Here is a 25,215-nt window from a genome sequence, read left to right as displayed (position 1 = left end):
TATCATCTCTGTCTCTCTATCATCTCCTGTCTCTCTATCATCTCCTGTCTCTCTATCATCTCCTGTCTCTCTATCATCTCCTGTCTCTCTATCATCTCCTGTCTCTCTATCATCTCCTGTCTCTCTATCATCTCCTGTCTCTCTATCATCTCCTGTCTCTCTATCATCTCCTGTCTCTCTTTCATCTCCTGTCTCTCTATCATCTCCTGTCTCTCTATCATCTCCTGTCTCTTATTCATCTCCTGTCTCTCTATCATCTCCTGTCTCTCTATCATCTCCTGTCTCTCTTTCATCTCCTGTCTCTCTATCATCTCCTGTCTCTCTATCATCTCCTGTCTCTCTTTCATCTCCTGTCTCTCTATCATCTCCTGTCTCTCTTTCATCTCCTGTCTCTCTATCATCTCCTGTCTCTCTATCATCTCCTGTCTCTCTTTCATCTCCTGTCTCTCTATCATCTCCTGTCTCTCTATCATCTCCTGTCTCTCTATCATCTCCTGTCTCTCTATCATCTCCTGTCTCTTATTCATCTCCTCTCTCTTTCATCTCCTTTCTCTCTTTCATCTCCTGTCTCTCTATCATCTCCTGTCTCTCTATCATCTCCTGTCTCTCTATCATCTCCTGTCTCTCTATCATCTCCTGTCTCTCTATCATCTCCTGTCTCTCTTTCATCTCCTGTCTCTCTATCATCTCCTGTCTCTCTATCATCTCCTGTCTCTTATTCATCTCCTGTCTCTCTTTCATCTCCTTTCTCTCTTTCATCTCCTGTCTCTCTTTCATCTCCTTTCTCTCTTTCATCTCCTGTCTCTCTATCATCTCCTGTCTCTGTATCATCTCCTGTCTCTCTATCATCTCCTGTCTCTCTATCATCTCCTGTCTCTCTATCATCTCCTGTCTCTCTATCATCTCCTGTCTCTCTATCATCTCCTGTCTCTCTATCATCTCTATCATCTCCTGTCTCTCTATCATCTCCCGTCTCTCTGTCATCTCCTGTCTCTCTATCATCTCCTGTCTCTCTATCATCTCCTGTCTCTCTATCATCTCTATCATCTCCTATCATCATCCTCCCTGTATCATTCTCTCTTCCTTCTCTCTGTGTTTAGAGACTGTTGCTCATTGTCTTTCTATCTGTCTGTCTCTGTCCTCTATATCCCTGTATCCTTCTCTCTCTTCCTTCTCTCTGTGTTTAGAGACTTTCTTATTGTGTAGTAGTTGGATGTTGAAGGGCAGAGCAGCTAGCTTTAGACCACCTGTCCCTCAGTGGAGATGGTGGGGGTAATCTTTCGGTTAGGTAAGCATTGCTGTAGTCGAGGAGCGGTCATGGTCCTGGCTATGGAGGACGCCTGTCCCAACGGGTTGGAGGGAGAGGTGGAGCCCCCTCCGGATGCAGGCGGGACGGGAGATGCAGGCGGGACGGGAGATGCAGGCGGGACAGGAGAGGGGGCGGTTGGGTCCAGGGAGGGGGCGGCTGCTGAGCCCACAGAGGGGGCCAACACATCCGGAGGCAAGACTCTCAGTTGCCAGATAGTTATACTATGGAAAATATTTGTTGCCCAATATTAGTACAACAGAGAGAGCTATTGTTTCCAGCTAGATATGCCTTGCCAGCTATTCATTACCTTCCAGGGGAAAGATACTTTTTGACCGATATTTCAGAACTATTTGTGGGTTACATAGTGTCTACTGTCCAGTCACTAGCGAAGAGAGACTTGCCTGTTCCAAAGTGCAAAGGCTGTTTTGGATAGGTATTTCATAACAGTTTGTGAGTGAAGGAAGGAAGGGATTGCTAGTTAGTATCACTATCCACAAGTCAGAGACTGTCGGGTATTTGTTGTGTACGTAGGTGAGGAAACGGGTTGCCAGATTGTGAGTGTTTGTTGACTTTTTTTTATTCCTGGACAGAGGAAGCATTTCGGAAAAGAGAAGTGAGTCATTGTACTGTACCACATGGTTTACGGGACATACGGGGAGAGAGGGAGAGAGAGATAAATGGAGTGGAGAGAGGGAGAGAGAGATAAATGGAGTGGAGAGAGGGAGAGAGAGATAAATGGAGTGGAGAGAGGAAGAGAGAGATAAATGGAGTGGAGAGAGGGAGAGAGAGATAAATGGAGTGGAGAGAGGGAGAGGCAAGAAGAGAGAGAAATAAAATACTTTGCTGCTTCAGAATATTAATGAATTACAACGTAAAATAGGAGATAAAAAACCCTTTCTCTACCCTCTATGCTAGAGAAAGACTAACTATGCTACCTTTCATAATACTGTGTAGTGTAAGTATATTGAAGATGCATTTGCAAGTGGAACAGTATTGGAGTGTTACTGTAGTAATTGTATCTATTCTTATGCAAGTCATATTCAGGGATTATAAAGTATTTATGTCATCCCCCCACCCACGTCAGTGACATAGTGGAATGTATCCTTTGATCTGATGCACATATACTTGCAACACACACACACACACACACACACACACACACACACACACACACACACACACACACACACACACACACACACACACACACACACACACACACACACACACACACACACACACACACACACACACACACACACACACACACACACACACACACACACACACACACACACACACACACTGAGGTTCAGTGAACTCTGTGAACAAACTCCTCTGGGATACAAAAACATATTGGCTTGACCCAGAGGGAGAAGGTCAACCCAGAGATTAAGTTAACAGAAATCTGCCACAGTTATCTCTTTCATAGTCAGTACTGCTTACAGTTGAAGTCGGAAGTTTACATACACTTCAGTCAAATACATTTAAACTCCGTTTTTCACAATTTCTGATATTTTATCCTAGTAAGAATTCCCTGTCTTAGGTCAGTTAGGATCACCACTTTATTTTAAGAATGTGAAATGTCAATATAATAGTAGAGAGTGATTTATTTCAGCTTTTATTTATTTCATCACATTCCCAGTGGGTCAGAAGTTTACATACACTCAATTAGCATTTGGTAGCCTTGCCTTCAAATTGTTTATCTTGGGTCAAACATTTTGGGTAGCTTTCCACAAGCTTCCCACAATGACTTGGGTGAATTTTGGCCCATTCCTCCTGACAGAGCTGGTGTAACTGAGTCAGGTTTGTAGGCCTCCTTGTGCGCACACGCTTTTTCAGTTCTGTCCACAGATTGTCTTTAGAATTGAGGTCAGGGCTTTGTGATGGCCACTCCAATACCTTGACTTTGTTGTCCTTTAGCCATTTTGCCACAACTTTGTAAATATGCTTGGGGTCATTGTCCATTTGGAAGACCCATTTGCGACCAAGCTTTAACTTCCTGATGGATGTCTTGAGATGTTGCTTCAATATATCCACATAATTTTCCATTCTCATGGTGCCATCTATTTTGTGTAGTGCACCAGTCCCTCCTCCAGCAAAGCACCCCCACATCATGATGCTGCCACCCCCGTGCTTCACGATTGGGATGGTGTTCTTTGGCTTGCAAGCCTCCTCCTTTTTCCTCCAAACATAACGATGGTCATTATGGCCAACCAGTTCTATTTGGTTTCATCAGACCAGAGGACGTTTCTCCAAAAAGTTCGATCTTTGTCCCCATGTGCAGTTGCAAACCGTAGTCTGGCTTTTTATGCATTTTTGGAGCAGTGGCTTCTTCCTTGCTGAGTGGCCTTTCAAGTTATGTCGATATTGGACTCGTTTTACTGTGGATATAGATACTTTTGTACCTGTTTCCTCCAGCATCTTCACTGTTGTTCTGCGATTGCTTTGCACTTTTCACACCAAAGTACGTTCATCACCAGGAGACAGAACGCGTCTACTTCCTGAGCGGTATGACGGCTGCGTGGTCCCATGGTGTAAACAATTGTAGGAAAAAATACTTGTGTCATGCTTGTGTCAAAGTAGATGTCCTAACCGACTTGCCAAAACTATAGTTTGTTAACAAGGAATTTGTGGAGTGGTTGAAAAGCGAGTTTTAATGACTCTAACATAAGTGTATGTAAACTTCAGACTTCAACTGTATATACACTAAGTAGATCCAAAGCACACAAACGTCTGTCTAAATGTCTTTGTGACAGAGAAACATAGGTTCTTCTTGTTCAGTCATGCTGCCTTGGAGACACATCCCAACACACACACACACACACACACACACACACACACACACACACACACACACACACACACACACACACACACACACACACACACACACACACACACACACACACACACACACACACACACACACACACACACACACACACACACACAACAACAGAGACACACATCCCAACAGTTATGTGTTCCTTTAGGGCGAACTTGCAACTGGGTGTGGAGTCACACTTTTATGTGGGGAATGTGGGTAGCTACATGTGATAGCTTTTGGTGGCCCAGGATTTGCATGCTGTATGTCTGCCTGTCTGTATGTCTGTCTGTCTGACCGTCTGTCTGTGCGACGGCGCGTGTGCATGCTTACGTTTGTGGTCTTTGTATTGGAGTCATGGACAATATAATTTGTGTGTGTTTGTGTCTATAGGAGAGCTTGAAAGGGGGATTATGTCTCTGTGTGTGGGGGGGTTAACTGTAATCAAGGGGATGGTTTATTAATGGTTGTTTTTGTGGGTGTGGGTGGGTGTAATTGATAGTCTGGTTTGGAACTATGAGTTAGACTATGAGTTAGACTATGAGTTAGCGATAGCGATGGAGTTAGCGATAGCGATGGAGATATACAGTTAGAGATATACAAACACCCCACAGAGCCCCAGGACAGCAGCACAATTAGACCCAACCAAATCATGAGAAAACAAAAAGATAATTACTTGACACATTGGAAAGATTTAACAAAAAAACAGAGCAAACTAGTATGCTATTTGGCCCTAAACAGAGAGTACACAGTGGCAGAATACCTGACCACTGTGACTGACCCAAACCTAAGGAAAGCTTTGACTATGTACAGACTCAGTGAGCATAGCCTTGCTATTGAGAAAGGCCGCCGTAGGCAGACACAAGAAAAGGGCAACCAGTGAAGAACAAACACCATTGTAAATACAACCCATATTTATGCTTATTTATTTTCCCTTGTGTACCCTTAACCATTTGTACATCGTTGCAACACTGTATATATATACGTAATATGACATTTGTAATGTCTTTATTGTTTTGAAACTTCTGTTTATGTAATGTTTACTGTAAATTTGTATTGTTTATTTCACTTTTGTATATTATCTTCCTCACTTGCTTTGGCAATGTTAACACATGTTTCCCATGCCAATAAAGCCCCTTGAATTGAATTGATATAGAGATGGAGTTAGAGATATAGAGATGTAGATGGATTTAGAGATGGAGTTAGAGATATAGAGTTGGAGTTCGAGATAGAGATATAGAATTAGAGTTGGAGTTAGAGATGGATTTAGGGAAAGAGATGGAGTTAGAGATAGATATAGAGTTAGAGATATAGAGATAGACATGGAGTTAGAGATAGAGATGACTTAGAGATGGAGTTAGAGATATAGAGAGAGATGGAGTTAGAGATATAGAGTTAGAGGTAAATATAGAGTTAGAGATGGAGATAGAAATGGAGTTAGGGATAGAGATGGAGTTAGAGATGGAGTTAGAGATATAGAATTAGAGATGGAGATAGAGATGTAGTTAGAGATATAGAGTTAAGAGTTAGAGATAAATATAGAGTTAGAGATAAATATAGAGTTAGAGATGGAGTTGGAGATGGAGTTGGAGATGGAGTTGGAGATAGAGATGGAGTTAGAGATATAGAATTAGACATGGAGTTAGAGATATAGAGTTAAGAGTTAGAGATGGAGTTAGGGATGGAGTTAGGGATAGAGATGGAGTTAGAGATGGAGTTAGGGATATAGAGTTAAGCGTTAGAGATAAATATAGAGTTAGAGAGGGAGATGGAGTTAGAGATAAATATAGAGTTAGAGAAGGAGATGGAGTTAGAGATAAATATAGAGTTAGAGATGAGGTTAGAGATGGAGTTAGGGATAGAGATATAGCGTTAGAGATATCGAGAGAGAGAGAGAGTACGAGTGTGTTTTTATACACTCTGTTCAGTGTTTATACTCTGTATGGGTCTGCTGTACATGTGTGGACGTGATTTGGAGTTGTTTTTATGGGCATTCTGTTATCATAAAACCATGGTGAAAAATCTACTCCAAAGATGTTTTCAGTTGTCCCCTTATTAACATTCCATGACTCACACAAGGCCTGTAACATCAATACATAAAGCATGTTTTTGTGGGTGTGGTTTCTAGGCAAAACTGTAGTATTGTCACTTTCTTAGTCAGCTGTTTCTGACCTTGGCACCTCCGCCTGATCACATAGGCTTATGACCCTTTCTCACCCCAGTGTGTGTGAATGACTGTATATCTTTTTCATATGCATGATCTAACGAAAAGTTATACGCCTGTATGTAGAGGTAACTGCCAAAATAAAGGAAACACCAACATAAAGTGTCTTAATAGGGTGTTGGGCACGATGAGCCAGAACAGCTTTAATGCTCCTTGGCGTAGATTCTACAAGTGTCTGGAACTCTACTGGGGATGCGACACCATTCTTCGAAGAGAAATTCCATAATTTGGTGTTTTGTTGATGGAAAAGGCTGCCTCACATCGCTCCAGAATCTCCCGTTTGTGTTCAATTGGGTTGAGATCTGGTGACTGAGACACACTGTAACAACTGTTTGAAGAAGAGGACCAAGGTACAGCGTGGTACGTCTTTATTGATTTCTTTTTATTGTAATTTTATTTTACCCAGTTTTCTCCCCAATTTCGTGTTATCCAATTGTTTTTTAGTAGCTACTATCTTGTCTCATCACTACAAATCCCGTACGGGCTCGGGAGAGACGAAGGTTGAAAGTCATGCTTCCTCCGATACACAACCCAACCACTGCTTCTTAACACAGCGCGCATCCGACCCGGAAGCCAGGCGCACCAATGTGTCGGAGGAAACACCGTGCACCTGGCAACCTTGGTTAGCGCGCACTGTGCCCGGCCCGCCACAGGAGTCGCTGGTGCGCGATGAGACAAGGACATCCCTACCGGCCAACCCCTCCCTAACCCGGGCGACGCTAGGCCAATTGTGCGTCGCCCCACGGACCTCCCGGTCACGGCCGGTTATGATAGAGCCTGGGCCTATCACGCACTGACCTTAAATATCTTTACGGTCAGTGCGTGACAGTACCCCCCCCCCCCCACCCCCAAAGGTGCGGACTCCGACCGCGAAACCTAAACTTATAGGGGGGGTCAGAGGGTAGGCATCTATCCGCGGTGGCGGCTCTGGTGCGGGACGTGGACTCCGCTCCACCTTAAGCTTGGCCCACTTAGGTGGCGCCTCTGGAGCGGGAACCATCGCGCTGACCACGGACAGGAGGGCGACTCTGCCAGTGCCGGACAGGAGGGCGAGACGGTAGAAGGAGAGAGAGACGGGTAGAAGGAGAGAGAGACGGTAGAAGGAGAGAGAGACTGGTAGAAGGAGAGAGAGACTGGTAGAAGGAGAGAGAGACGGGTAGAAGGAGAGAGAGACGGGTAGAAGGAGAGAGAGGCGGTAGGAGGAGAGAGAGACGGGTAGAAGGAGAGAGAGACGGTAGAATGAGAGAGAGACGGTAGAAGGAGAGAGAGACGGGTAGAAGGAGAGAGAGACGGTAGAAGGAGAGAGAGACGGTAGAAGGAGAGAGAGACGGGTAGAAGGAGAGAGAGACGGTAGAAGGAGAGAGAGACGGTAGAAGGAGAGAGAGACTGGTAGAAGGAGAGAGAGACTGGTAGAAGGAGAGAGAGACGGGTAGAAGGAGAGAGAGGCGGTAGGAGGAGAGAGAGACAGGTAGAAGGAGAGAGAGACGGGTAGAAGGAGAGAGAGACGGTAGAATGAGAGAGAGACGGTAGAAGGAGAGAGAGACGGGTAGAAGGAGAGAGAGACGGTAGAAGGAGAGAGAGACGGTAGAAGGAGAGAGAGACGGGTAGAAGGAGAGAGAGACGGTAGAAGGAGAGAGAGAGACGGGTAGAAGGAGAGAGAGAGAGACGGGTAGAAGGAGAGAGAGAGAGACGGGTAGAAGGAGAGAGAGAGAGACGGTAGAAGGAGAGAGAGACGGTAGAAGGGGAGAGAGACGGGTAGAAGGAGAGAGAGGCGGGTAGAAGGAGAGAGAGACGGGTAGAAGGAGAGAGAGACGAGTAGAAGGAGAGAGAGGCGGTAGAAGGAGAGAGAGACGGGTAGAAGGAGAGAGAGACGGGTAGAAGGAGAGAGAGACGGGTAGAAGGAGAGAGAGACGGTAGAAGGAGAGAGAGACGGGTAGAAGGAGAGAGAGAGAGACGGGTAGAAGGAGAGAGAGACGGGTAGAAGGAGAGAGAGACGGGTAGAAGGAGAGAGAGACGGGTAGAAGGAGAGAGAGAGAGACGGGTAGAAGGAGAGAGAGAGAGACGGGTAGAAGGAGAGAGAGAGACGGTAGAAGGAGAGAGAGACGGTAGAAGGAGAGAGAGACTGGTAGAAGGAGAGAGAGGCGGGTAGAAGGAGAGAGAGGCGGGTAGAAGGAGAGAGAGGCGGGTAGAAGGAGAGAGAGGCGGGTAGAAGGAGAGAGAGACGGGTAGAAGGAGAGAGAGACGGGTAGAAGGAGAGAGAGGCGGTAGAAGGAGAGAGAGACGGGTAGAAGGAGAGAGAGGCGGTAGAAGGAGAGAGAGACGGTTAGAAGGAGAGAGAGACGGGTAGAAGGAGAGAGAGACGGTTAGAAGGAGAGAGAGGCGGTAGAAGGAGAGAGAGACGGGTAGAAGGAGAGAGAGGCGGTAGAAGGAGAGAGAGACGGTTAGAAGGAGAGAGAGACGGGTAGAAGGAGAGAGAGACGGGTAGAAGGAGAGAGAGGCGGTAGAAGGAGAGAGAGATGGGTAGAAGGAGAGAGAGGCGGTAGAAGGAGAGAGAGACGGTTAGAAGGAGAGAGAGACGAGTAGAAGGAGAGAGAGGCGGTAGAAGGAGAGAGAGACGGGTAGAAGGAGAGAGGCGGTAGAAGGAGAGAGAGACGGGTAGAAGGAGAGAGAGACGGGTAGAAGGAGAGAGGCGGTAGAAGGAGAGAGAGACGGGTAGAAGGAGAGAGAGGCGGTAGAAGGAGAGCGAGACGGTAGAAGGAGAGAGAGACGGGTAGAAGGAGAGAGAGACGGGTAGAAGGAGAGAGAGACGGGTAGAAGGAGAGAGAGACGGGTAGAAGGAGAGAGAGACGGGTAGAAGGAGAGAGAGACGGGTAGAAGGAGAGAGAGATGGGTAGAAGGAGAGAGAGACGGGTAGAAGGAGAGAGAGACGGGTAGAAGGAGAGAGAGACGGGTAGAAGGAGAGAGAGACGGGTAGAAGGAGAGAGAGACGGGTAGAAGGAGAGAGAGACGGGTAGAAGGAGAGAGAGACGGGTAGAAGGAGAGAGAGACGGGTAGAAGGAGAGAGAGACGGGTAGAAGGAGAGAGAGGCGGTAGAAGGAGAGAGAGACGGTTAGAAGGAGAGAGAGGCGGTAGAAGGAGAGAGAGACGGTTAGAAGGAGAGAGAGGCGGTAGAAGGAGAGAGAGACGGGTAGAAGGAGAGAGAGATGGGTAGAAGGAGAGAGAGGCGGTAGAAGGAGAGAGAGACGGTAGAAGGAGAGAGAGACGGGTAGAAGGAGAGAGAGACGGTAGAAGGAGAGAGAGGCGGTAGAAGGAGAGAGAGACGGGTAGAAGGAGAGAGGCGGTAGAAGGAGAGAGAGACGGTTAGAAGGAGAGAGAGGCGGTAGAAGGAGAGAGAGACGGGTAGAAGGAGAGAGAGACGGGTAGAAGGAGAGAGAGGCGGTAGAAGGAGAGAGAGGCGGTAGAAGGAGAGAGAGGCGGTAGAAGGAGAGAGAGACGGGTAGAAGGAGAGAGAGGCGGTAGAAGGAGAGAGAGGCGGTAGAAGGAGAGAGAGGCGGTAGAAGGAGAGAGAGACGGGTAGAAGGAGAGAGGCGGTAGAAGGAGAGAGAGACGGTTAGAAGGAGAGAGAGGCGGTAGAAGGAGAGAGAGGCGGTAGAAGGAGAGAGAGACGGGTAGAAGGAGAGAGGCGGTAGAAGGAGAGAGAGACGGGTAGAAGGAGAGAGAGGCGGTAGAAGGAGAGCGAGACGGTAGAAGGAGAGAGAGACGGGTAGAAGGAGAGAGAGACGGGTAGAAGGAGAGAGAGGCGGTAGAAGGAGAGAGAGATGGGTAGAAGGAGAGAGAGGCGGTAGAAGGAGAGAGAGGCGGTAGAAGGAGAGAGAGGCGGTAGAAGGAGAGAGAGACGGGTAGAAGGAGAGAGGCGGTAGAAGGAGAGAGAGATGGGTAGAAGGAGAGAGAGATGGGTAGAAGGAGAGAGAGGCGGTAGAAGGAGAGAGAGGCGGTAGAAGGAGAGAGAGGCGGTAGAAGGAGAGAGAGACGGGTAGAAGGAGAGAGGCGGTAGAAGGAGAGAGAGACGGGTAGAAGGAGAGAGAGACGGGTAGAAGGAGAGAGAGGCGGTAGAAGGAGAGAGAGGCGGTAGAAGGAGAGAGGCGGTAGAAGGAGAGAGAGACGGGTAGAAGGAGAGAGAGGCGGTAGAAGGAGAGAGAGGCGGTAGAAGGAGAGAGAGACGGGTAGAAGGAGAGAGGCGGTAGAAGGAGAGAGAGGCGGTAGAAGGAGAGAGAGACGGGTAGAAGGAGAGAGAGGCGGTAGAAGGAGAGAGAGGCGGTAGAAGGAGAGAGAGGCGGTAGAAGGAGAGAGAGATGGGTAGAAGGAGAGAGAGGCGGTAGAAGGAGAGAGAGACGGGTAGAAGGAGAGAGAGGCGGTAGAAGGAGAGAGAGATGGGTAGAAGGAGAGAGAGGCGGTAGAAGGAGAGAGAGAGTGGAGGAGAAAATGTGAGGGTGTCATTTTCTTCATGGCTTTACATATGAATATGCACACACACACACACACACACCTCCACAGGGCTGTAAGTGTATTACAGGGGGTGTGAGATCCTCGGTTTAAGATCCTAGTGCCATGATGCCTGCCTAGTCTACACCTCTCTCCTTGTCAGGACAACAGGGTCAGAGGAGTCTTCATCTCAGGACGGGACTGAAATGTAGATCATTAGAAAGAACATGCAGGGTCAGAGGAGTCTTCATCTCAGGACGGGACTGAAATGTAGATCATTAGAAAGAACATGCAGGGTCAGAGGAGTCTTCATCTCAGGACGGGACTGAAATGTAGATCATTAGAAAGAACATGCAGGGTCAGAGGAGTCTTCATCTCAGGACGGGACTGAAATGTAGATCATTAGAAAGAACATGCAGGGTCAGAGGAGTCTTCATCTCAGGACGGGACTGAAATGTAGATCATTAGAAAGAACATGCAGGGTCAGAGGAGTCTTCATCTCAGGACGGGACTGAAATGTAGATCATTAGAAAGAACATGCAGGGTCAGAGGAGTCTTCATCTCAGGACGGGACTGAAATGTAGATCATTAGAAAGAACATGCAGGGTCAGAGGAGTCTTCATCTCAGGACGGGACTGAAATGTAGATCATTAGAAAGAACATGCAGGGTCAGAGGAGTCTTCATCTCAGGACGGGACCGAAATGTAGATCATTAGAAAGAACATGCAGGGTCAGAGGAGTCTTCATCTCAGGACGGGACTGAAATGTAGATCATTAGAAAGAACATGCAGACGTATCCAGCCATTCTGTCTAGTGGACTTCTGGATTGAAGTATTATTTCATTGAAGAACTTGTGGTATAAAAAAACGGTTAGATATTGATTGTCTCATTTACAAGGGCAGATGGACCAGCTTCGGCTCGAAACCAAACTACAGAGAAACTGAAGAGAAACTGATTTGTGTGTCCATGTTTTATTTTCTAGGCACTCTTTTGTCTGTCAGAATTGCACAGTTTTGATTGCTGTGATATACAGTATCAACTGCAGAGAATGGGACTGGTCTATAGAACTATACTGAAGTAAAGTGAATAAACTATAGTCATGACCGCAACAAATCTGAACTCGTCAAGAGGGGTCGCAGTGTCCCGCGGGTCTGTTTACCCACATCCATGCCTTTTGGGGGTCCTAAGCGAAATTCTGTCACCTTGCGAGCAAAACATATTAGCAGCCCCTCTCTTGACAGTGGTTTTAGAGTTCATTTCCTGCAGTTCTACATGTTTTGCCATGGGGTGGAGAGAAAATGTTACAGTTTAAAGCAAGTTTGGTGCCATTCTACACATTGCCATGGAGCAGAAAGAAGATTTTGCACTTTTATAGCTAATTTCATGCAATTCTACAAATTTTGCCATGGGGCAGAGAGAAAAATGACCCGTTTTACAGCTAATCTGCAATTCTACACATTTTACCATAGGGCGGAGAGAAACGTTTGCGGTTTTTAATATGATATTTGATATCTGGGTGAGAGTGACAGTGGGGGGTAATTTGATCCTGATTACTAAGTTTAGGCAGCTAGACACTAGACTAACTTACCAATCTAAAAATAAATGGCTGACATGGGCTAATTGAGTGATTATCAGTGACTGACATAATAACAAGAGGAAAACTGCTGATTCTAACTCAACAGTAAGTTGAGACCCCGACTGAGTTCCTAAACATTTGTAATTATGAGGAAATGTATCAGCTGGCCTACAAAAGGGAGGTGGGGCCGGCAGTCGTTCATCGCTGATCTACAGTGTGATTTCCTCACTCCCTTTATCTCGGTTTTCCATATATACAGTAACTAACACCTCTCCCTCCCCTCTCTCTTTCCCTTCCTCTCTCCACTACTCTCTCCCTCTCCCTCCCCTCTCTCTTTCCCTTCCTCTCTCCACCACTCTCTCCCTCTCCCTCCCCTCTCTCTTTCCCTTCCTCTCTCCACCACTCTCTCCCTCCCCTCTCTCTTTCCCTTCCTCTCTCCACCACTCTCTCCCTCTCCCTCCCCTCTCTCTTTCCCTTCCTCTCTCCACCACTCTCTCCCTCCCCTCTCTCTTTCCCTTCCTCTCTCCACCACTCTCTCCCTCTCCCTCCCCTCTCTCTTTCCCTTCCTCTCTCCACCACTCTCTCCCTCCCCTCTCTCTTTCCCCTCCTCTCTCCACTACTCTCTCCCTCTCCCTCCCCTCTCTCTTTCCCCTCCTCTCTCCACCACTCTCTCCCTCTCCCTCCCTCTCTCTTTCCCTTCCTCTCTCCACCACTCTCTCCCTCCCCTCTCTCTTTCCCCTCCTCTCTCCACCACTCTCTCCCTCTCCCTCCCCTCTCTCTTTCCCTTCCTCTCTCCACCACTCTCTCCCTCCCCTCTCTCTTTCCCTTCCTCTCTCCACCACTCTCTCCCTCCCACTCTCTCCCTCCCTCTCTCTTTCCCTTCCTCTCCTCCACCACTCTCTCCCTCCCCTCTCTCTTTCCCTTCCTCTCTCCACCACTCTCTCCCTCCCCCCTCTTTCCCTTCCTCTCTCCACCACTCTTTCCCTCCCTTCTCTCTTTCCCTTCCTCTCTCCACCACTCTCTCCCTCCCCTCTCTCTTTCCCTTCCTCTCTCCACCACTCTCTCCCCTCCCCCTCTCTCTTTCCCTTCCTCTCTCCACCACTCTCTCCCTCCCTCTCTCTTTCCCTTCCTCTCTCCACCTCTCTCTTCCTCTCTCCACCTCTCTCCCTCCCTCCCTCTCTCTTTCCCTTCCTCTCTCCACCACTCTCTCCCTCTCCCTCTCCTCTCTCTTTCCCTTTTCCTCTCTCCACCACTCCCTCTCCCTCCCCTCTCTCTTTCCCTTCCTCTCTCCACCACTCTCTCCCTCCCCTCTCCCTCCCCCTCTCTCTTTCCCCTTTCCTCCTCTCTCCACCACTCTCTCCCTCCCCTCTCTCTTTCCCTTCCTCTCACCACCACCACTCTCTCCCTCTCCCTCCCCCTCTCTTTCCCCTCCTCTCTCCACCACTCTCTCCCTCCCCCTCTCTCTTTCCCTTCCTCTCTCCACCACTCTCTCCCTCTCCCTCCCCTCTCTCTTTCCCTTCCTCTCTCCACCACTCTCTCCCTCCCCTCTCTCTTTCCCTTCCTCTCTCCACCACTCTCTCCCTCCCCTCTCTCTTTCCCTTCCTCTCTCCACCACTCTCTCCCTCTCCCTCCCCTCTCTTTCCCCTCCTCTCTCCACCACTCTCTCCCTCCCCTCTCTCTTTCCCCTCCTCTCTCCACCACTCTCTCCCTCCCCTCTCTCTTTCCCTTCCTCTCTCCACCACTCTCTCCCTCTCCCTCCCCTCTCTTTCCCTTCCTCTCTCCCTCTCCCCTCCTCTCCACCACTCTCTCCCTCTCCCCCTCTCTCTTTCCCTTCCTCTCTCCACCACTCTCCCCTCCTCTCTCCACCACTCTCTCCCTCCCCTCTCCCCCCCGCTCTCTCCCCCTCCCCCCACAGCGATGCAGCAGGTGTTGGATAACCTGGGGGAGCTGCCCACCTCCACGGGGGCCAAAGACATCGACCTCATCTTCCTCAGAGGAATCATGGAGAGTCCCATTGTACGGTCACTCTCCAAGGTAGCAGATACACATAGGGGAAGAACACACAGAGACTGACTCCCACACTGAGACTGACTCTCCCACACTGAGACTGACTCACACACTGAGAATGACTCACACACTGACACTGACTCACACACTGAGACTGACTCACACACTGAGACTGACTCACACACTGAGACTGACTCACACACTGACTCACACACTGAGACTGACTCACACACTGAGACTGACTCACACACTGAGAATGACTCACACACTGAGACTGACTCACACACTGACACTAACTCACACACTGAGACTGACTAACACACTGAGAATGACTCACACACTGAGACTGACTCACACACTGAGACTGACTCACACACTGAGAATGACTCACAAACTGAGAATGACTCACACACTAAGACTGACTCACACACTAAGACTGACTCACACACTGAGAATGACTCACACACATTTACATTTACATTTAAGTCATTTAGCAGACGCTCTTATCCAGAGCGACTTACAAACACACTGAGAATGACTCACACACTGAGACTGACTCACACACTGAGAATGACTCACACTGAGAATGACTCACACACTGAGAATGACTCCCACACTGAGAATGACTCACACTGAGAATGACTCACACACTGAGACTGACTCACACACTGAGAATGATTCCCACACTGAGAATGATTCCCACACTGAGAATGACTCACACACTGAGACTGACTCACCCACTGAGACTCCCACACTGGGAATGACTCACACACTGAGAATGACTCCCACACTGAGAATGACTCCCACACTGAGAATGACTCCCACACTGAGAATGACTCCCACACTGAGAATGACTCCCACACTGAGAATGACTCCCACACTAAAAATGACTCCCACACTGAGAATGACTCCCACACTGAGAATGACTCCCACACTGAGAATGACTCCCACACTGAGAATGACTCCCACACTAAAAATGACTCCCACACTGAGACTGTCTCCCACACCGAGACTGACTCCCACACTGAGAATGACTCACAAACTGACCACAGGTTGGCAGGCAGCAGCGTGCTCCTCGCTAAGGTAGTAATCTATCAGTATACTCATACATAACAGCCCCCCCCCCCCTCAGGTACCCTGATGGTCCCAATAATACACACACACACACACACACACACACACACACACACACACACACACACACACACACACACACACACACACACACACACACACACACACACACACACACACACACACACACGCTCACTCTAACCCATATACGTGCACTGATTTGACATATTCATATTCAACCCTTGGTGAGGTCTGTTAGTCACTGCTAGACAAGAGGATGTCAGGAGGATGTGCCAGCAGCTCTCCCAGTGCCTTCACAGACTGATACTCTGACCACTGGGGTGATTTCCTGCCCTGAATTAGTCAGCATTGGCTTAATGGTCATTCTGGGCAAGTGGGAGAGTCTTTGTCACGCCACTGACTGACAAAGAGAGAGAAAGAGAGAGGGGGGAGAGAGCAAAAAGATTGAGAGATGTGTTTGACTTCCTCATCACAATACAACCACAGAACCCTCACTCAACAACTCAACTTACTGACACCAGTTCCACAAAAGGAAGTATAACACAAGTTTACACAATGGCAAGGGAACGCAACCACACACAATGGCTATCTACCAGTGTACAAATTCCTCCCATGTCTGTACAGTATGTGACCCCATAACCTTTCACCTCTGACCCCTGCAGGCCCACGAGCGATTGGAGGACTTGAGGCTGGAGGCGGTGCAGGACAACAATATAGAGCTGGTCACAGACATCTTGGGTGACATCACCGCCCTCAGCGTCCGTGATGACAGCGCAGCGGAACTCTCCCGAATCCTCCAGGAGCCCCACTTCCAGGTCCGTAACCCAGTCACTAAGGTTAAAGGTTATAGTTGATGCTAATGGCCTACATTCTGAACTGACCCCATAGCCTTTATACCTTGGTTCTTCTTGTTAATCTGAAAGCATGGGCTATGAGCAATATGGATATATGCTGAGTGTACAAAACATTAAGAACACCTTCCTAATATTGAGTTGCACCCCCCTCTATTTGTCGGGTGCATGGACTCTACAAGGTGTTGAAAACATTCCACAGGGATGCTGGCCTTTGTTGACTACAATGCTTCCGACAGTTGTATCAAGTTGGCTGGATGTCCAATGTCCGATTGGTTGGTGGACCATTCTTGATACACACAGGAAACTGTTGAGCGTGAAAAAACCAGCAGTTATTTTTTTTACAATTATTATTATTATTTTTTTTAGCCCCTTTTCTCCCCAATTTCATGGTATGCAATTGTTAGTAGTCACTATCTTGTCTCATCGCTACAACTCCTGTACGGGCTCGGGAGAGACGAAGTGTGCCCGTTTGGAGATCTGATAGTATTTCTGATTGGCTTAATGCACCCACCACTCATGAGCTGTGGAGCTTCTCAAAGGAATGCTTTCTTCACCTCAAACAGCAAGCAAACAACCTCTGTTTTTACATCCATTGAGAATGACAATAGTTCCTCAATGTATTTTTAAATCTTTCCAGCTCTCTCTCTTTCGATAACCACTCAGCATGAAAGGGGAAAACGTCATTCTCTGATTCAGTGGAAATATCATAAAACAGGCCTACCTGAGGACCTCGTATCCCTTGATCAAATAGCCTACAGCTGTGTCTGTCCCGAGCTCACTGCTACAGGAACCTCTGAGGACCCAGAATATTTTATACAATGCTGCATGTTTGCTAGCTCAAGCCTGACCCAATTTGGTAGTTGACACGTTTCAAGTTCATTGCAGACAGGCCAGGCATAGCCAATGTGATTTATAGGATATTTATTTTGATCAGGATATTCTTTAATTATTATTTAGTCTTATTTTTTTTACCCATTTTTCTCCCCAATTCCATTGTATCCAATTGGTAGCTACAGTCTTGTCTCATGGCTGCAACTCCTGCACGGACTCGGGAGAGGTAAAGGTCGAGAGCCGTGCGTCCTCCGAAACGCAACCCAACCAAGCCACACTGCTTCTTGACACAAGGCCAATTTTGCACCGCCCCATGGGTCTCCTGGTCTCGGCCGGCTGTGACAGAGCCTGGACCCAAACCAGGATCTCTAGTGGCACAGTTAGCACTGTGATGCAGTGCCTTAGACCACTGCGCCACTCGGGAGGCCAATCAGAATATTTTCTACCTGCAATGTTTGTTGGCTTTATGTAGGCTATTTTTACATAGTTGGCAATTCAAATAGAAGTTACTTTTTATGTTGGTATGATTTTATTTTAGATTTGGAGATAATTTTCATTAAGCACATGACAATGATTTTGAAATACGAAGATGTTTTCCTAAATTAAATGAAACATTTCCATGAAAATGTGCATATGAAAATCACGGTCAGATAAATTGGCATTCCACATGAGAAAGGTTGCCAACTCCTCTCCTATTACCGGCAACTTCAGGAGAGTAACTGCAGAATTTGCGAAAGCCAGCAGGATCGAGAGGAGGATGGTCAGATTAAGGTTTTTTTCTTCTGGTTATCTAGATCTCTGGCTCCCTCTTGAGTCATTTGTATGTTATTTCATCAAATAGTAATCTTAAAGCATCAGACAAGCTCAATGCATATAGCTAATTTTATTTAAACACACAAGGTGTGTCTATATATGGAAAAATACACGTAAACAAATGTTGCCCAATTGATTGGTCGAAAGTACAGATGACTTTCGGCCAACTAAGATGTTTTTTGGTCTGGGACAGTCCTAACCCTTGGGCAAAAGATGTGCTGAACATTGTATGATGTTTTTCAATGTTGATGGTTCTATTTTAGTACAGAAACGATTCTATACATGTATTCATCTCAACTCCTGTTATGAAAGGATCAAAACCTCCCCTAGAATACTGACCTCCTACATCCATGGACCTATCAGAGGACTAACAGGGCTTTTCAGAGTATGGACCAATAGGATTTATATCTTTGAGTAGGGAATATCTTTGCTTCAATGCATGCATACTATCAGTTCAAAGATAAGACTTTGATGACCTACTGAGAGAGAAGCTGGAGCGCGAGAGAGAGACTGTGACAGGGAGATGGGGAAAGTGATTACTTGACAGTGAGCTTAAATCTGGAATCCTTCATCAGGGATGCAAACCCTTTGCTTTTCGGTGATATTCGCCATTTTGATCTCAATAGTCCATCCACGTGAATCGTGTAGATCCGAAGAAAAAAGTTTGTGGCTGGAAAGGGGGTCTGTTTTTCATATCGAAACCATTGACTGAGCACAGAATTCACCCCTACACGTTATATCCTCCTGATTCCTGCTTACAAGCAAAAACTCAAAACAGGAAGTACCAGTTACGCACGCAATATGTAAATGGTCCGATGAAGCGGATGCTAATCTATAGGACTGTTTCGCTATTACAGACTGGAATATGTTCCGGGATTCATCCAATGGTATTGAGGAGTTTACCATATCAGTCACCGGCTTCATTAATAAGTGCATCAACAACGTCGTCCCCACAGTACGTACAGTGTATTCGGAAAGTACTCAGCCCCTTCACGTTTTCCATATTCTGTTACGTTACAGGCTTAATCTAAAATGTATTAAATTGTATTTTTTTCTCAGGAATCTACACATAATAACCCATAATGACAAAGCAAAAAAAGATTTTCGATATTTTTGCAAATTTATAAAAAATACAAAAAATGAAATATAATATTTACATAAGTATTCAGACCCTTTACTCAGTACTTTGTTGAAGCACATTTGGCAGTGATTACATTATTGAGTCTTCTTGGGTATGACACTACAAGCTTGCCACACCTGTATTTGGGTAGTTTCTCCCATTCTTCTTTGCAGATCCTCTCAAGCTCTGTCAGGTTGGATGGGGAGCGTCGCTGCACAAATATTTTCAGGCTGTTTGAAGGTGAACCTTCACCCCAGTCTGAGGTCCTGAGCTCTCTGGAGCAGGTTTTCATCAATAATCTTGTTTCTCATGGTCTGAGAGTCCTTTACGTGCCTTTTGACAAACTCCAAGTGGGCTGTCATGTGCCTTTTATTGAGGAGTGGCTTCCATTTGGCCACTCTACAATAAAGGCCTGATTGGTGGAGTGCTGCAAAGATGGTTGTCCTTCTGGAAGGTTGTCCCATCTCCACAGATAAAATATTGAGCTCTGTCAGAGTGACCTTCGGGTTCTTGGTCACCTCCCTGACCAAGGTCCTTCTCCCCCGATTGTTCAGTTTAGCCAGGCGGCCAGCTCTAAGAAGAGTCTTGGTGGTTCCAAACTTTTTCCATTTAAGAATTATGGAGGCCACTGTGTTCTTGTGGACCTTCAATGCTGAAGAAAGTTTTGGTACCGTTCCCAGATCTGTGCCTCGACATCATCCTGTCTCGGAGCTCTACGGACCATTCCTTTGACGTCATGGCTTGGTTTTTGCTCTGACGTGCATTGTCAACTGTGGGACTTTGCCTTTCCAACTGTGCCTTTCCAAATCATGTCCAATCAATTGAATTATTATTATTATTATATATTTTTTTCACCTTTATTTAACCAGGTAGGCCAATTGAGAACAAGTTCTCATTTACAACTGTGACCTAGCCAAGATAAAGCAAAGCAGTGCAACAAAAAACAACAACACAGAGTTACACAAGGGATAAACAAAAGTACAGTCAACAACACAATAGAAACATCTGTATACAGGGTGTGCAAATGGAGTAAGGAGGTAAGGCAATAAATGGCCCATAGTAGCGAAGTAATTACAATTTAGCAAAATAACACTGGAGTGATAGATGTGTAGATTATGATGTGAAAGTAGAAATACTGGTGTGCAAAAAAGTAAATAAAAACAAAATGGGGATGAGGTAGGTAGTTGGATGGTGTCACACTCTGATCATTATTTGCATTGTTTGTTTCTATGTTTTGTTTGGTCAGGGTGTGATATGAGTGGGCATTCTATGTTGCATGTCTAGTTAGTCTGTTTCAATGTGTTTTGACCTGATATGGTTCTCAATCAGTGGCAGGTGTTTGTCGTTGTCTCTGATTGGGAACCATATTTAGGTAGCCTGTGTTGTATTGTGGTTCGTGGGTTATTGTCTATGTGATGTTGCATGTTAGCACTCAGTTTCTATAGCGGTCACGTTCGTCTGGTTAGTTTGTTTGTTTTGTGTACTTTGTTTTTCATCTATAATTAAAAGTATGTATTCACACCACGCTGCGCTTTGGTCACCTCAATACGACGATCGTGACAGATGGGCTATTTACAGATGGGCTATTTACAGATGGGCTGTGTACAGATGGGCTGTGTACAGCTGCAGCAATCGGTAAGCTGCTCATATAGCTGATGCTTAAAGTTAGTGAGGGAGATATGTCTCCAACTTCAGTGATTTTTGCAATTTCGTTCCAGTCATTGGCAGCAGAGAAATGGAAGGAACGGCGGCCAAAGTAGGTTTTGGCTTTGGGGATGACCAGTGAGATATACCTGCTGGAGAGCATGCTACGGGTGGGTGTTGCTATGGTGACAAGTGAGCTGAAATAAGGCGGAGCTTTACCTAGCAAAGACTTATAGCTGACCTGGAGCCAGTGGGTTTGGTGACGAATATGTAGCGAGGACCAGTCAACGAAAGCATACAGGTCGCAGTGGTGGGTAGTATATACGGTGCTTTGGTGACAAACGCTGAGTCACCAAAGCACCGAGTAGAGTGTTGGAGGCTATTTTATAAATGACATGGCGAAATAGGAAGCCGATTCCAGATTTTACTTTAGATTGGAGATGCTTAATGTGAGTCTGGAAGGATAGTTTACAGTCTAACCAGACACCTAGGTATTTGTAGTTGTCCACATATTCTAAGCCAGAACCGTCCAGAGTAGAGGTCGACCGATTCTGATTTTTCAACGCCGATACCGATTATTGGAGGACCAAAAAATCCGATACTGATTAATCGGATGATTTAAAAAAAAAAAAAAAAAAAAAAAAAAAGTTTTTATTTGTAATAATGACAATTACAATAATACTGAATTAACACTTATTTAAACTTAATATAAAGCATCAATAAAATCAATTTAGCCTCAAATGAATAATGAAACATGTTCAATTTGGTTTAAATAATGCAAAAACTAAGTGTTGGAGAAGAAAGTAATATGTGCCATGTAAGAAAGCTAACGTTTAAGTTCCTTGCTCAGAACATGAGATCATATGAAAGTTGGTGGTTACTTTTAACATGAGACTTAAATATTCCAAGGTAAGAGGTTTTAGGTTGTAGTTAATATAGTATTTATAGGACTATTTCTCTCTATACCATTTGTATTTCATATACCTTTGACTATTGGATGTTCTTATAGGCACTATAGTATTGCCAGTGTAACAGTATAGCTTCCGTCCCCCTCCTCGCCCCTCCCTGGGCTCGAACCAGGACCACATCGACAACAGACACACTCAAAGCATCGTGACCCATCACTCCACAAAAGCCACGGCCCTTGCAACACAAGGGGAATAACTACTCCAAATCTAAAAGCGAGTGACGTTTGAAACAGTATTAGCGCACACCCAGCTAACTAGCTAGCCATTTCACATTGGGTTACACCAGCCATTAGGCTGATAGGCTTGAAGTCATAAACAGCGCTGTGCTTGCGAAGAGCTGCTGGCAAAACGCACAAAAGTGCTGTTTGAATGAATGATTACGGGCCTGCTGCTGCTCAGTCAGACTGCTTCTGCTACTGTATATTATGAGTCACTTATTCCTAGTTATACTGTATGTACATATCTACCTTAATGACCTCGTACCCCTGCACATGGACTTGGTACTGGTACTCCCTGTATATAGCCATGTTATCTTTACTAATTGTGTATTTATTATTATTTTTCTATTATTTCTGTTATTTCAGTTAGGAAGGGCCCATAAGTAAGAATTTCACTGATAGTCTACCCCTACTGTTTATGAAGCATGTGATGAATAACATTTGATCTGATATCAAACAGAGTTCAGAGCTTGATGTCAGATATGTCATATCAGAATGAGTGCTTCATCCAATATCACGTGACAGCTGTGCTCAGCCAGCCGCGTCCCCTACTAGCTGTCACCTGCTTGTCTCCCCTTTTTCTCCGCCAGTTATTTCAGCCGTGATGAGGAGCTGGGTGTGAAGACACTTATGAGTCTTCTGTTGTTGCCTTTGCTTCTAATTATTGGAGCAGCTAGCAGCCTGTTAGAACCAAGAGCACAGGGCAGTTTGACTTCGCTGTCACACAGCCTCTGAGGGAAGGGAAAATGGGATACCTAGTCAGTTGAAAACTGAAATGTCTTCATTTCATGTCTTAAGCCAACCCCTCTGAATCAGTGCCATAACAGAGCACAGTGACAGTCATGCTTGCACCTCTACATCGCTGAAAACTGCGTATCTTTTGCCCACAAAACATTCAAAAGTTATGCACCGTATTACCGGAGCTACCTTTCCTTTTCGCACCACAATTCATACGCATTTATATCATTTCATAAACCACTCGCAGGCCGCTAATCGGTGGTTAGATAGCAAACAACCTTGTTTAGTCATGTTACCTAGCTAGCTAACAACCTGGTAACTTGACCAATAGGCTATTCACAAATTTGGATGGCACGGGAAGAACAGCAAAGAGAGGCCTACTACTCAATACCGTTATTCTTTGCCTGGTGTCGCATCTTTAGTCAAATGTTGGTATTGTGACAACACAAGCACATATTTGGGCCCTCACCAGTTTGCATCCCTGTTAATAGTCAAATTTCCACGTCCGTTTGTGATATTACAACAACAAAGACTGGAAACAAGGGCCCCAGATTCTTTTTCCTCTGACATCATTGCATGTGTGATAGAACAGCAGCATATGTACTGCCATTTTTAACCTTGATGCTTCTCAGCTCTGCTTCATCAACAATAACAACCTGTTTCCCCTACTGTGGATTCCACTCATCCTACATGTACATATTACCTCAATTACCTCGACTAACCGGTGCCCCTGCACATTGACTCTGTACAGGTACCCCCTGTATATAGCCTCGGTATTGTTATTTTACTGCTGCTCTTTAATTAGTTGTTACTTTTCTTTCTTATTTTTTTCACTTATCAATTTTTTACTTAACACATTTTTCAAAGTAAGCATTTCACTGTAAGTCTACTACACCTGTTGTATTCGGTGCATGTTGTGACGGCCCTGAATTTTCTGAACCGTCTCAGTGCAGCTCCTTCCAATAGGACGCTTTCCCTTTAATTCCAAATTAAATAGCCAGCATCAGCTGCGCAAAAGTGGGGTTGTGACGGAGACGTGAATGAGGATGTGTTCAACCCTCAGTTCCGAAGCTTCTCTATTCCGTTTGTTTTGTAGCCTAAGAGAGTTTACCTAGGATCGGATCCACTCTTTGCGTCCGTGGACTACACCTCTCCGTTCTTCGTGGCTTTTCTCCGCTGGAGATCTATTGGCGGATTGGATTGTCTGACTGACCGACTTACTACAACCTTTTTGTATACGGTATTTCATTTGTTTTGATGTGAGGTATACTGTGATTTATGTAGTTAGTTGTAGTTGAGGACTTAGTAAGAGTTGATACGCTTTAAAGTTCTGTGGTAAAATAATTGTTATATTGATGCTATGTTTAATACTGGGTTTACGCTACACTGAATGAACGGACAAACATTGCGTGACAAAAGTCACTTGAGTTCACCGAACTCCTTTACCGGGCTGGACTCTTTTTAGGCCCGAGGTACAGGACATTGTGATATTATTATGTGTGTGTGTGTAATCATTGGTGTTGCTTATACAACCCAGGCAAAATAATATAGTTGTTTTGGAAGTTCTTTCTAATGTTTTAAGGGTTTATGAAAAGTTTATTTCCATCCTGACTTTTACATAAGTCCTTTGTATTGGTGTAGACTTGACGGACCAGATGGGACTCGTTCCCTCCCAAACCAAAAGGAGAAACCAATGTTTTCTCTGGTAGGCACAACCTACCTGGCCCCCCTATAAATAATAACCTCAAGTCAAAACTGTTACAATGTGACAAATGTTTCTCTTCTCTTCCCATTTTACTTCCTTCTCATCCTTATGTTTCTCCTCCTTCCCTTCTGCTAATTCCTTTCTCTCCCTCTTATCTCCATCTCTCCATCCCCCTCTCTATATCTTTACACTTCTCTCTCTACCGCTCTCTCCATTTCTCCATCACCCTTTCTCCCCCTCTCTCATCTCTCCATACCCCTCTCTCATCTCTCCATACCCCCTCTCTCATCTCTCCATACCCCTCTCTCATCTCTCCATACCCCCTCTCTCATCTCTCCTTACCCCCTCTCTCATCTCTCCTTACCCCCTCTCTCATCTCTCCTTACCCCTCTCTCATCTCTCCTTACCCCCTCTCTCATCTCTCCTTACCCCCTCTCCTCATCTCTCCTTACCCCCTCTCCTCATCTCTCCTTACCCCCTCTCCTCATCTCTCCTTACCCCCTCTCCTCATCTCTCCATCCCTCTCTCTCCATCCCTCTCTCTCCATCCCTCTCTCATCTCTCCTTACCCCCTCTCTCCATCCCTCTATCTCTCCATCCCTTTCTATCCCCCTCTCCCCATCTCTCTCTCCCTCTCAGTCGCTCCTTGAGGCCCACGACATGGTAGCCTCTAAGTGCTATGAGGCCGTGCCCCCAGCGGAGCTGTTTAATGAGGAGCTGGGGAACAGTTCTCTCATGCAGGCCGATGCTGTACGCATGATCGGCATCCGCAAGAAGGCTGGAGAACCACTGGTGAGCGAGTGTG

At 46.1% G+C, this 25,215-nt stretch overlaps 1 protein-coding gene across 6 annotated transcripts in view; it reads left to right on the top strand.

The window, feature by feature from the left end:
- The window catches only part of LOC124012940 (protein PALS2-like), a 90,806-nt gene that overhangs the window by 58,166 nt on the left and 7,425 nt on the right, over positions 1-25,215 (top strand). For 2 of the 6 annotated variants that reach the window (XM_046327021.1, XM_046327020.1), the window contains 3 exons: positions 14,334-14,434; positions 16,183-16,335; positions 25,050-25,202. In XM_046327021.1, the coding sequence (XP_046182977.1) occupies positions 14,336-14,434; positions 16,183-16,335; positions 25,050-25,202 (405 nt within the window). In that variant the 5' untranslated portion in view covers positions 14,334-14,335. Of the gene's footprint in view, positions 1-14,333; positions 14,453-16,182; positions 16,336-23,893; positions 23,947-24,098; positions 24,412-25,049; positions 25,203-25,215 lie in introns of those variants that run through there. The other 4 variants (XM_046327018.1, XM_046327017.1, XM_046327023.1 and 1 more) reach the window with 3 other exon arrangements.

Source organism: Oncorhynchus gorbuscha, linkage group LG24 (genome assembly GCF_021184085.1).
Source record: "Oncorhynchus gorbuscha isolate QuinsamMale2020 ecotype Even-year linkage group LG24, OgorEven_v1.0, whole genome shotgun sequence".
Lineage (NCBI taxonomy): Eukaryota > Metazoa > Chordata > Actinopteri > Salmoniformes > Salmonidae > Oncorhynchus > Oncorhynchus gorbuscha.
The sequence above is the reverse complement of the archived record's forward strand: the minus strand, read 5'-3'. Positions and strand labels throughout refer to the sequence as shown.